The sequence below is a fragment of the Cynocephalus volans genome, chromosome 13 (genome assembly GCF_027409185.1).
Source record: "Cynocephalus volans isolate mCynVol1 chromosome 13, mCynVol1.pri, whole genome shotgun sequence".
NCBI lineage: Eukaryota > Metazoa > Chordata > Mammalia > Dermoptera > Cynocephalidae > Cynocephalus > Cynocephalus volans.
In genome coordinates, this window is record NC_084472.1 from 37,626,529 (window position 1) to 37,639,699 (window position 13,171).

At 33.0% G+C, this 13,171-nt stretch overlaps 1 protein-coding gene across 2 annotated transcripts in view; it reads left to right on the plus strand.

Annotated features, from left to right (window-relative positions):
- Window positions 1-13,171, plus strand: part of PIK3C3 (phosphatidylinositol 3-kinase catalytic subunit type 3) — a 136,879-nt gene that overhangs the window by 54,998 nt on the left and 68,710 nt on the right. For both annotated transcript variants that reach the window (XM_063076906.1, XM_063076907.1), the window contains exons 11-13: window positions 1,400-1,554; window positions 3,201-3,291; window positions 8,858-8,925. In XM_063076906.1, the coding sequence (XP_062932976.1) occupies window positions 1,400-1,554; window positions 3,201-3,291; window positions 8,858-8,925 (314 nt within the window). The remainder of the gene's footprint in view (window positions 1-1,399; window positions 1,555-3,200; window positions 3,292-8,857; window positions 8,926-13,171) is intronic.

The following is a 13,171-nucleotide window of genomic DNA, read 5'->3' on the forward strand; positions in this document are numbered from 1 at the left end:
ATTTTTATTGAATTGCCTGAGATGGAAACCTAATTTTTTTTTTTTTTTCTTTTGCCTCGTTTTAGTTGAATACATATGTCCTTCATGCTTGGAGGAATTTTATATTTTTCAAGATTTGACTATATAAGAGAAAACAGACTGTGTACTTACTGTTGAGTTTAATTCATTTTCATACAGATGAAGGAAAATGTAGTTTAAATATAGAATACCAAGTGACGAACAAATCAGATGGTGATAGGTGACTTGAAAAGAGGAAAATTTTCTTCTGAATTTCCCCTTCCTTAGGAATTTATTAACAATGCAGCTTTTTTTATTTCGCATGGTCAGATTTTTTCTATACTTGGGAAAACACACAGTTGATGCATTCAGCAGCATTGGTAATGAAGACTAGCAAGGAAACTGTGATACTTGTACCTCCAAAGAAGACGGATATTTGGCATTAAACATACTGATCAATGTTCTGTTATGTAATATAATCGGTTTTTTCCTTAGAAAAACCATGTAATTATTATAATTATTGTATACCATATATTTCAAATATGATAATAGAAAATCAGATGTTTATTGCTGCAATTAAAAAAATGCTTTTTAGAAACAGAAGACTGTAGAGGTACTTTGATACAGAGTCACTTCATTTGCCTGGCCACTGACACTGACATATTTGAATAAGAATAAGCCACTTAACCTTTCATTTAATTCGTATTTATGGTGAAATCATGTGTTTTATTCTTTGTCATTGTTTGCCTAGTAATAAAAATTTTTACTACGTTTGTGTAAGATATAAATCATGAAAAAAAAGGTTGCTGACACATGGTATCTGTCCTCATAGAATTTATAAAATAGTGGAAAAGACAAAGAATAAATAAACAAGTAATTACAAGTGCAATAGAGGTTACAAATAGGAAAGGAAAGAGTGGGCCATGAAATATTTATAGAAGATTCTTTGAAAACTTGAAAATGTGGAGTTTCTTCCATAATGTTAAACATAGAATGCAGTTATGTGATCTTTTGCTAAAAATGGATCCTTCTCTAATTTCTTAGTTTTACACAAACTATTTTGATTCCTTATCCCCCACTTTTTTTTTTTTTTTTTTGCTTTTTGTATACCGCTACTTTAAACAAGCATTTACTGGCCACTTACTCTATGCCAGCCACTGTTCTGTGACTTTTTTCTATTTACTTATTTAATCCTCATAGCCCTCTCTAAGGTTTATATTATGTCCATTTTATAGACGAGGAGGCACCAAGAGATTAAGTAGTTTATTAACATACTAAAGGTAACACAGCTGTAAAGTGTAAGACAAAAATAAAATTCTGGCTTAATATTTAGCAATAAATTAGGTAGAGTCATATTACATTTATTTTTCTAATATTAGCTTCTTTTTTCTTTGTTTTCTAGGATTTGTTGATGTATCTGTTACAACTTGTCCAGGCTCTCAAATATGAAAATTTTGATGATATAAAGAATGGATTGGAACCTACCAAGAGGGACAGTCAGGGGTCATTGTCAGAGAGTGTGTCAAATGCTGGAATAAATTCTGCAGAAATAGATAGGTATGGATGAGAGGGCATATTTTCAAATTTGATAGTTTTCTCCCTTTTCAATTTGTCTTCTTTTTTTTCCCTCTTGATGTGACAAACCCTAGTACTACTAATTTTGAAATTTTACCAATGAAGATGGCATGTACACTCACAGAACACAAATTACTGTTTTAGAGAGCAGAGCTTTTCAGGCTATTCAGTCAGTATACCTGAGTTAAAATCTTGACTGCCATTTCCTAGCTCTGCAAACTCGTGTAAGTTGCATGTTCTCTATGTGGCTCCAGTTTCTCATCTTAAAAATAGGGATAGAAATAATAACTGATCTTTAAGAGTTGTTTGAAGATTAAATGAGTTAGTACTCGTAAAACATTTAGAAAATTGTCTAACACATAGTGTTCAGGAAGTGTTAGCTAATATTACTGTTCATGTTAAAATAGAATAAACAATGGGACTTGTTAGTGGGCTCAAATAGTTTAAGGAAAAGTCTTTTTTATTAGCTGCTTTCACCTCTTTAGTAGTTATACTAAAAAGAAATAAAATATTACTTGAATTAAAAGTCAGCTATTAACAATAATAACAATTAGAAAGTCCCAGCTCTGTATCTGATACTGTGTCAAGTGGCCCTCATACATTATCTTGTTATAATAATCCTCTGAGGTGGGTATTCACATACCTAATTTAGAAATGAAGGTCTTAATGAGAAGTTAAGTAAATTGCCTAAGGTCTTATATCTTGCAAATTGTAGAGTTGATTTAAAAGCCCATGTTCTTTCTACTTTGCTAATTCGCCTTTCATAAAATCTTAAAATTCGAAATAAACAGGAACCTTTAGGAATAAAATGTGAGGCTCAGTGATATAAAATGGTTTTGTGAAGGTCATGAGGTTTGTTCATGACCAACCCCGATCTAGAATTCAGATTTCCTGAATCAGTCCAGTCTTTTCAATTATTACTTGAGCTCAAGATTGGATTTCTGCATTTTTCTTCATGATCATGATAGTGCTATGCTTTATCTTCTGTACTTTATTTGTAAAAGATCTGAAAACAGGAAAAAACATTTTTTCATCCCTTGGCTACTTTATATTTTCTATTTTTAAGAGAGGAGACCCCTTACGTTTCCCACTGTACATTGGAGGCCTTCTGTCTCAAGTTCAGATTATGTATCTTCTTCCTTTCTTATGCCACCTAACATGTTTTATTAGTAAAACATTTAAAATTAAATGTATGTAATTTTAAACATTTAAAGTTAAAATCTATTAAAAATGTATGACAGGGTGAAAACTATAACCCATAATTTCCCAAATTATGGTCTGCTAGTTACGAATTCTGTGTGATTTTGGTGATCTTGTGGCCAGACATGTTAGGAAATTGCCGTTTAAAGATAAATGGATTTTTTTTTTTTTTTAAATCACAGTACTTATCAAAACCTATACTATGCAGACTTGCACATAAATCTCCAAAAGGCTATTATTACCCATAATCTTTGACCATGGATAGTCTTTTCCCTGAGCATAATGTTACTCTAGTTTTGCACTAAATATACTTTAAGAAGTGATGTATTAACCAGACACAATTAAGGTGTACTATGCTGAGAAATTTGTGTTTTCTTTTATAGACAGACTATTTTCTATCTCATTGATCTCTCCTATTACTTTTTCAGCTCACAAATTATAACCAGCCCACTTCCTCCAGTGTCTTCTCCTCCACCTGCGTCTAAAACAAAAGAAGTTTCAGATGGTGAAAATCTGGAGGTGAGTGTAAAGCTTTTAAAACTTCCAATAGGAGAGATCTTACCAGTTAAACATTTTATGTTGGTCTTTAAAACTTTAGAACAGCTTGATTTTGATTAATAAAACGAATATTATGACTTTATTAAATAACTTGTTTTATGATGCATGTTTATGGCTTTTCCCTTCAGCATAAAGTGCCAGATAATCCTCAATTCATGTCATTTTATTGGTGCTTTGGGCATATGAATGGATTCATATGCAATGTGAAAATAAACTGGGCTTAAATATTTTATTAGGGAAACTCAGAATATTTATTGTTAAGGTATTTATGAACATTACTGTAATTGTTATCAGTGTTTGTGATTACATTGTGAAAATGTATGACTTTGATACTAGTGATAATACACTAAGGAGCTGTTTTTAACTATACAGATAAGTTAGACTCATTTTTGAGGTAGAACAGTCTTATTTGACTAGTGCTGCTCTGAAAAGTACATTTGGAAGTGCATTGCAGAAGCTGATCTAGTACATATTATTGAATTTATCCCCAAGACTTCTAATTTAAAAAGAGTCTTTCACACACCTGATGCTGAAAACAAATAATACATGCTTTGATATTAGAAAGTTCACTTGATTTTTTAATGTACATGTATTGCTTTTAGTCAAATTTTCGGAGTTAAGGTTAGTAACTGAATGAATCTTTTAACCATTGACTGAAGTTTGCATGTTTGCATACCTTTGAAATAACAGAAAATATTTAACTGAAAAAGAATTTTTTAATTACAGGATTGTAGAATGCTTAGGTGAGCCCTTTAAGGAACCATTCTGTGACAGTCTATTTTGCCTTTTTAAAGTTTAAGATGTTGATTCATTGATTTGTTCATTCATTCACATATTCACACATATTTGTTGAGCCCTTATTACATACTGTTTTAGGTACTCGGGTCTATGCAGCAAGAAACAAAACAATCAGTCTTTGTAGAGCTTACATTCTAGTGCTGGGGTGGGTGATAGTTAACAGTTTTTATATATAGCAGAAGAGATAATGATGTCTATTTTCTATACAGAGAAATAAACCAGAGAAGTATGGTAAGGAGTGTTGGGGTGGGATTAGGTGGTTGCAGTTTTACAAAGACTAGTCAAGGATGGCTTCCCTGAAAAAATAATATCTGTGTAAGGATGAAGCACATGAGGCTATTTGGGGGAAAACCATTTCAAGCAGAGGGAACAGCAAGTATAGAGGCCCTAAGACCAGAGTTTAAGTTGTTTTTGAGGAACAACAGGCCAGTGTGCCTGGTTGGGGAGTGAGCAAAAGGGAGCATGGCAGAAGACTGGGTCCAAGAGAGAACTAGGTATCAGTTGTGTAGGGCTTATAGACCCTTGTACCAATGAGTTTTACGTGGAAGCTGTCGAAATACTCCAGGTTAGACGTGGTGGCTTGAACCAAAGTAGTTTATGTGGGAGATACTGTGAAGTGATTGGATTCTGAAAGTTATGTTAAGGATATAGTTTTATATACTCAAAACTTTTAGGCTAAAAATAAAAAGTTTTTATATGTTTCTGATATTTCTTTTGTGACTGATGGAACCTATCTGTTGTTACTCAATGATTAAGACATTTTACATTTTCTCAGCTGAATAGTTCCATAAAGCATTCAGGTAATCCAAGCTACCCCAGAAAGGAGTGGGAATTATTTAGAGTGATGTTTCCCTCCCTCTTCCCCTTCCCCCAGTCGAATAACAATATTGTACAAGCTGTTGTCTTCTTTAAGCTAATATCTGCCCAAGCTCAACTTCCTCTTTTCTTATCACAACCTGAGATATTGTCCTCCTCCCTGACACCTTAATGCAGTGTCTTATATCCTCCCTCATTTCTTGCCTGGAGTTTTAAGAGACCATTATACATGTCTTGCCAAATGTTAGAAAGAAGATAGAAGCTCAGTTTTTATAACTGAAATATGATCATATTTCATAAATTCCTTGGGTTCTTAAAAATACGTATTCCCCAACTGTTAGGTACAGCATTGGATGTATGTCACTAGAGCAAGCTTATTAATTGTGTCATTGAAATCACTTGTGCCCTTCTCTGATATCTTTTTTCCTGCTTGATCTGTGAAAGAACTAGGGTAAAATTCCCCTGTATGATGGTGGAATTATCAATATCTTCATGTATTTCTGTTGGTGTTTGCTTTAAATATTTTGAAGCTCTTTTATTAAGTGCATTGAAGTAAATCGATTCTTTTATTACTGCTTAGTAACTGTCATTATATCTGATAATGCTTTTTGCCTAAAAGTCTGATTTGTCAGATATTAATAGAGTTAGTATTCACTGGTGTACTTTTTTGATTCTTTCAATATTTTTTGTGTCCTTATATTTTGTATTTTATATTTATCTCTTGAAAACATCATACAACTAAAGTTTGCTTTTTAAACTAGTTTATCACTCTCTTTTAACTGGAACTTTTGCCCTATTTGTTTTTATTGTGATTATAGCTGTCTGAAGATACTTCAAAAAGTTCATAGAAAGATTCATATTATCTTTTAATTCTATTTTTCCACAAACTTTTTGAAGTACCCTTATATTTGGATTTACTTCACCATCTTATATAGTATTTCTTATTCTTTCATATATACATATATATATATATATATATATATATGAAATAGTTTTTATATATTTCTGATATTTCTCATGTGGCTGACAAACCTGTCTGTTGTTATACGAAGTGTATGTGTGTATACTTTTTTTTTCTCCTTGCCTGTCATTGGCTAAATCCCGTTCCCCACCCTCCATCCCACTCCTGGTTTGAAGGTTATATTGTCTATATCAATTATTTTACTGGTTATGCTAGATATTTTAACTTGTGTGCCTAACTTTAAGTCTCGCATAATTACCCTTCTCCAAAACAGTACATACCCCTTTACTTGTGTGTAGTTTTCACCAATAATTTAGTTTTATCTCGTTATTTAACCTCCAAATTTGATAATATATTAATTACTATTATATACACTCAGTAAATATTTAGAGATACCTCTAAGGATACCTGTATCCTTACTCACCATTTCTTCTCGTGTATCCGACCTCCAGTATTAGATCATTTTCCTTTTGCCTAAAGCACATTTTTTTTTCTTTAAAATGTTTTAAAATTTTAAAATATTACTCATCCAAAATGAATTTAAAAATTTACAGTATATATTTCCTGTTTCACAATTTTTTAATTTAATTCCTCCATATTTATTGTCTGTAAATAATTTTTTATGAAAACATTGTGTCAAATGAAACACATTTTCTATTTAAATATATATGTCAGTGTATAAAAGTGTAACGTCCTTGTCATATAGTCAAAAGATAAACTTTAATACTAATTTCTGCCTGTTAAATTCATGAATTCAACTTTACGTTATGGCTTTTTGATTGAGCAGTTTTCTTATTGAATTTTTGTTGCACATTTGAAAAGGAGATCTAAGGTTTTAGTTCTAAAATTGGAGATTTGATTTTTTTACTACCTCTAAAAGGATTAACACATCTACCTTGTGATAACAACCTCTTATTACTCCAGCTTACTTTTCTTAAGGGCCCCTACTGCATTGAAACTTGCTAATTCATTGATCTTTGTACTCTTTTCTTTGTGAATCAGCTCCCTTCAATATTTGTGCTTTCCTCTAAATATAGCTTTTATCCCACGGCTCATCATTTTAGTCATTCTCTTATTTTTATTTAACTTCAGTTCCCCTAGAAAAATCTAAAGTCTTTATAAGCCTAATTACCTCTTTTCTATCTACCTGAGTATTGCTAAAGAAAAACACATAGCCTAGCATGCTGGTGTCACTATAAATTCATGATCACAAACCTCAGATGAGCACTCAGTGCTATCTGCCATCTTACATTTCTCTAGGTGCGTTGATCTTCCACCTCTGCAGTGACTCTTTCATACCTCTTCCACTCTGTTCTTCATGCCCTGACTCCCCATCTCCAGATGACAATTCTGTATTATACTTAATGGGAACAATAGAAACCACTAGGTGAGAATGGTCTGTTTTTCATCACCAGATTTGTAGACATGAAATCCACCCCATCTTTTTCTTGTTTTCTTGAACAGAAGAAACAGAACTCCCTTCAGAGATATGCTTTCTTTTCCTGATAGAAATATTCAAATATGTGTGTCAGTATTTCCCATCTGAAAAGTTCAGAAAAAAGAAAAAAACTCTCCCTTGATATCGTATCCTTTTAAATAGCACCTTATTTTCTTTCTTCCTTTCATGATCAGGCTCCTCAGAGAGTTGTTTATACTTACTGACTCTCTCCTTCCTTCTTTTCTGGTCTTTAATCCACATGAGTCTGACTTTTGCTTAACACTTATTTGCTAAGGTAGTAAATGACATTAATGTTTGTGATTACACATACTTTTCAGTTCCAGTCAGAGTATACAGCAAAGTAAATAACTCCCTTCTTGAAAAACTGACTCTTCTCACCGTTTAGGTGATACCATACGTCCATTGTTTTTCTCTTCCGTTCTCCGGCTGTTCTCAGTTTCCTTTGTCAGCACTTTCTACTCTGCTTGACATTTTGATGTTCCTCAGGGTCCTCCTCTGTTCCCAATTTATACTCTTATCTTATGCTGTACTAATAAACTCAAATTTATATTTCTAGCTCATATCTCCTGAGTTTCAGATTTATGTATCCAAATACTTGATCTACATTACATGTCCAACAGGCACTTCAAACTTAATATTTCAAAAGACAACTCTCTTACCCCTTGGCCAACTTCTCATCTGGGATATCTGTGACAAAACAAGTCAACCCATTTGCTAAATCCAGTAATTTAGGAGTTATTGTCCATTCCTTTCATTCCTTCCTACTTCCTCTCCATCAGCAAGTCCTTTTATTATACTTCCAAAATATTTTTTAAAGTTGTCTACTTTTCATATCTTCTCTCACCGTTCACTCTTCCAGACTACTGTAACAGCATCCAGTGATCTCAGCTCTTTATATATCTCAGAGCTACCAGAGTCATTTTCATAAAATGTAAATCAGATCATCTCACTCTCCTGTTTAAGATATTTTGTTGGATATTCATTATTTTTCAAATAAAATCCATACTCAATAGTGTGACCTTAAAGGTCTTACATAATTTGACCTTTGCCTATCTTTTCAGCCTCTTTTACTTTTAGTGTTCACTATATTTTGCTACATTATACCCTTTAAAATTCCTTGAACAGCCAAGCTCAGGGCCTTTGTGCATAGTATCATTTTGGTCTTGCCTGAATGTCATGTCCTCATTGCTGCCTTTTCTGACCTCCCAGTCTAAATTATTTCTATGATCATTTCTTCAGTATCTCTGTCCTTTACTAAATATTAATGTCTGGGAGGACAAGGAACTCTGTGAACCATGGTGTCTTAACCTCTCACGTGTTGCCTGGTTTAGAATAAATATTGGATGAATGGAAGGATAGATGGATGGATGAAATTCTGATCTGTGATATGAGATATATAGATGAAAACTTATAGGTAAATGTAGACTCTCTTATTTTTTCCTTTAATAACAGATAGTAATATAATATATATGCATTTCTTTTAATTCTTCCAGCAAGATCTCTGTACCTTCTTGATATCAAGAGCCTGCAAAAACTCAACACTGGCTAATTACTTATACTGGTATGTGAAAATTATTTTTTGTTTATTTTCTTATCACTCTTAAGGACTATTGTTTTTACATAGTGTAAACATAAAGGCAGTTTAATGTAAGGTGTGAGCAATCATCAAAAGCCTAAATACAGTGTTTATATCTAGCTGTATTCCTTTAAAACTGGGCTCATGGAAATGCTTGTTAGCACCACTGTTTCTCTTCCTTTCACTAACTTTCCAGAAGCTAAGATCTAACTGGATAAGGTAGTGGGTTTTTTTCACTTTGTTGCCTTTTTGCTGCCTTTTTGCCTTTTATGCAAATTTAAGTAGTGTATATGATACTTCGTTGTCAACCAAATGGAGTTCGTTAGCCTATGCACTGCAGAAAGCCGAACACCAAATCATGGATCTTTGCAGAAGAGAAAAAGGTTTATTCACAAGGGGGCCAAGTGAGAAGACAGGAGATATATGTATCTCAAATCCGTCATGTCCAAGCAGGAAAGGAGATATATTTATGAGGAATTTGTTATGAGTGTGCAAGGTGAGGAGATTGCCCTTGGTTATAAAGGTCTGAGGAAGTTCCCTAACAATCTGTACAGGTGCAAACCATCTGCATGCCTCTGCATGTTTAGAAAATGGCAGCATTAGCAGGATCTGGAGGGGGAGTCTTGACCCTCTGATGCCAAAACACCATGCATCAGAGAATTGCGCAGGCTCAGTAGAGAGCTCTGCAGGCTAGGTTTGTTGTGTGTTGGGCGAAACTATCTCTGGTAGGTTCTGGTAGGACCTGACTTCTGGGCCAGAGGATTTATATTAGTAGGCAGATAAGAAACAGAATGAAAGGTTAGCTATGGAATTTTACTGAAAGAAGTAGCAAATTAAACAAATAAATTTTAACTGAAAAGTCATGGTTACAACTTCACAGTCCTTCACAGTAGTGTATATTTTCATATTATTTACCAAAACATTAGAATCATGCAAAAATTGAGAGTTGGAATTTAAAATTTTCTTATTTCATTTTATAGATGAGGAAACTGAGGCAGAGACATGATGTGACTAAACTTAGTAGAACCTTAACTAGACTTAGATAATTTATCTACCACTTTGCTATGTACAGGGTACTTTGAATGAGTATATCCCTATGAATTTAAATATATCCCTATGAATTTAAATGGGGCAAGTATAAATATCTTTACATTACGTGAGAACAGTGTCCTGAGTGAGTTGAAGAAAACAGAGAAACTAAGATACAGATTTCCTGAAACACAGTTAATGTGAGGCATGGCTCCCTTTATCTGTTACAGAATTCTAAAAGGTTTAAAAGACAAGTACCTTAAGCCACAGTGAGAAATAGTTTGGTTCAATAAAAGAAAGCTCTAGCATTAAACATTAGATAAGAGAGTTTAGCAGAGCAAACAAAGGGCAGAGCCAGCTGGGTAAGCCCTACATGAAGCTTTCTTTACATTTGAGAAAATACTTAAAAGTAAATATAACTTTTTAAACTTCTTGACATACTTGAGATTTTTAAACTGTAGAAATGATCTTGGATCTGATCTTATTACTCAATTTACAGCCTTAATTTAAATGCCCATTCTGAAAGTTCGTTATCTTTGAATAATAATGAGGGATTTTGCTTTTCAAGAAAAAATTAGAGAAAATACTATTTTGTTTTAGAATGGGTTTGGGAAAACTGTCCTGTGGGTCAAATCAAGCCTTGACTTCATTCTCCCACTCTCCAAAGATAGTTTTATTGTAGATACTGCTCCTGTATCCAAGAAGTAATTAACTAAATGGGGCACTGTTAACAAATACAGGTTTTGTTATTTACATAAGCAATAAATATTTGTCTAGTTGAATCCTTTAATTTAGAAAAACTGCTATCAACAATCATAACCAAATCAGTCATTTCTCCCCACTTTGGAATCTGATTTTTTTCCCCACTGGCCTCAGTAGTGGGAAGAAAAGTAATTCCCTACTTTTACTTTAGCAGTTTAATGTAATATTCATAAAATTATACTTCCCTTGCATTAAATTTCAGTATGTCCTTGAAAATATGCCCAAAGAATGTTTTGGCTAGTTGTTAATCACCATTTTTCCTTCGAAAAGTTTATTTAGAAATTCTCATTTCACAAAATTGCTATTATTTCTTTTTAATGTAACCTCTTGTTTCCTAGTGTTTCTCTGTATTCCAATCTGAATTCTTAAGTGTATGTCTGTTCAGTGAGTATTACGGGAAAATCTTTTCTCATGAAAATCTAAGCAAGTGTTTAAAAGGAAATAAAGAGAAAAAAATGCATGGGGCATGTTGCTGAGTTTTTGAGTATTTCCAGGTTCCTTAGGTATTTTATAATGTAGATTTTATGTATTTTTAAAATCACTTAGTAAGAATTTCTTTATAGATATTTTTGTTTCTTGCAGTACTCATGGAAAGTGTTCTGTGGCTTGGAATTTATAGCCTAGAGTAGTCACTATTATAAGAATTCTATTTGTGTATGTTGATTATGTATTTTGAAATTATGTATTTGGATTTTACTATAGACCAGATTTCATCGTAAAATTTGAAATTAGCTTTGATGGGTCTTTGATCTCTTATTTAAAGTAGGAAGAATTTTCAAATCATTCTGAAAGCAACTGTACAGAAATCTATTAGATGAACAGTTTCCAGCATGGCAACCATTTCTGTTCAGAAACAGCACTTTGTTTTCTCCAAAGATAATAAACAAAGTACAGCCCCAGTTCCCAGTCTTATAAGCATTCCATCAAACTTAAATTTGATTTGTATTTTGTCACTATATCTCTGATTCATTGAAGCAATAGCCTGTGCTATGTGTATTCATTCTCAGAATAATTGTTTTTCCCATATTTACAGTCTGTATATTACATATTCAGAAATACTCAAGAGGAGAAAAGCTATTAATGTAGACTCTGGCAGGTACTGTTTTTGTGAATGTAGGATAATAGTATGGGAAATTATTCCAAATAATCAGTTTTAAATGATAATTCTCTTATTTTGAACATGGATAGAATAGTATAAAAATATTAATCAAATGTAACCATTTAAATGCCTTTTACTCTAAGCACACTTTATTATAACAAATGTATCAAAATATAAGTTTAATTGATTGTGACATTTTCTTTTGAACATTTTGAATTTCCTTTTTTCATTTGTTCCCTTTCCAGTGTTTTAAACAGGATTCCTGCTGTAGCTAAATCCTTAGGGGCCTATAGTTGTGCAGACAATCCTTTTAAAATGAATGGTGTCAACCTTTTAAGCCACAGAGGGGAGTTATAGTTTCCAATCTGTAAAATGTTGGACATCAGAATCTATAAATTGTTCTAGTTTTTTATTTTTATAGCCATTCCAGTGTGTTGAAATTGAAAGTAAAGTTTGGGTACTTTGACATGTTTTCTATAACTTTTAAGACCTTTCAAGGTAATAAAGGTTATTTACTCCACAAAATGAAATTGCCGGGAAACAGGTAACCCACTGATGTCATCTTACAATGGATACCCAGACAATTTTGTCTGCATTTCTACTTTAAGATGACAGCTTTCAAAGGAATACCTTAGAGTGCTTTGGAGAATTTAGTTTATTGGTGTGAACAGAGAACTCAGTAATGATTCAAATCTGGGTCTCCTAGTCTTGATATCTAACCTTGTCTTTCATGTTTGGAGATGACACTGTCCATTTGATTTTAGATGGACTTTTTCTTTGCAGCAGAACTTTGGCTTGAATTATTTTGAGAGGTGTTTGATACTTGATCCTTATCATAAGCATCCACATAAACCTTCAGTCACAGGATAGATGTAGTCATAGTGTTTACTTAGTGGTCAGACCTGAACACAGCAATGGGGCTTGTATATTACAGTCACCTGTATGTTCCTTTTGAAATGAGTTTGCTATGTAAACACACAGGAAAAGACACTGGATATACTAAGGTAATGGAGCCAATCAAGGACTTTAAGGGTAGAATGGTAAGGATTGGATTTGAATAAAACTGTACTCCAGTTTTATAGTTTAGAACAACTGTCTTTTTGACATTCATAGGTGTTGTCTTGAAATGACCAAATGTTCTGGAATACTATGAATAGGAAATATGAGTTTATTTTTTACCTGTTCTTAGCTCATTTATCTAGAACAGAGCTCTCGAGTAGAACTTTCTGCAACAATAGATATGATCTTCAGTGTTATATATGCAGCTACTGAGCACTTGAAATGTGGATAATGTGACTGAGAAACTGAGTTTATTTCATTTTAATTTTGAAGTGTCCAGTG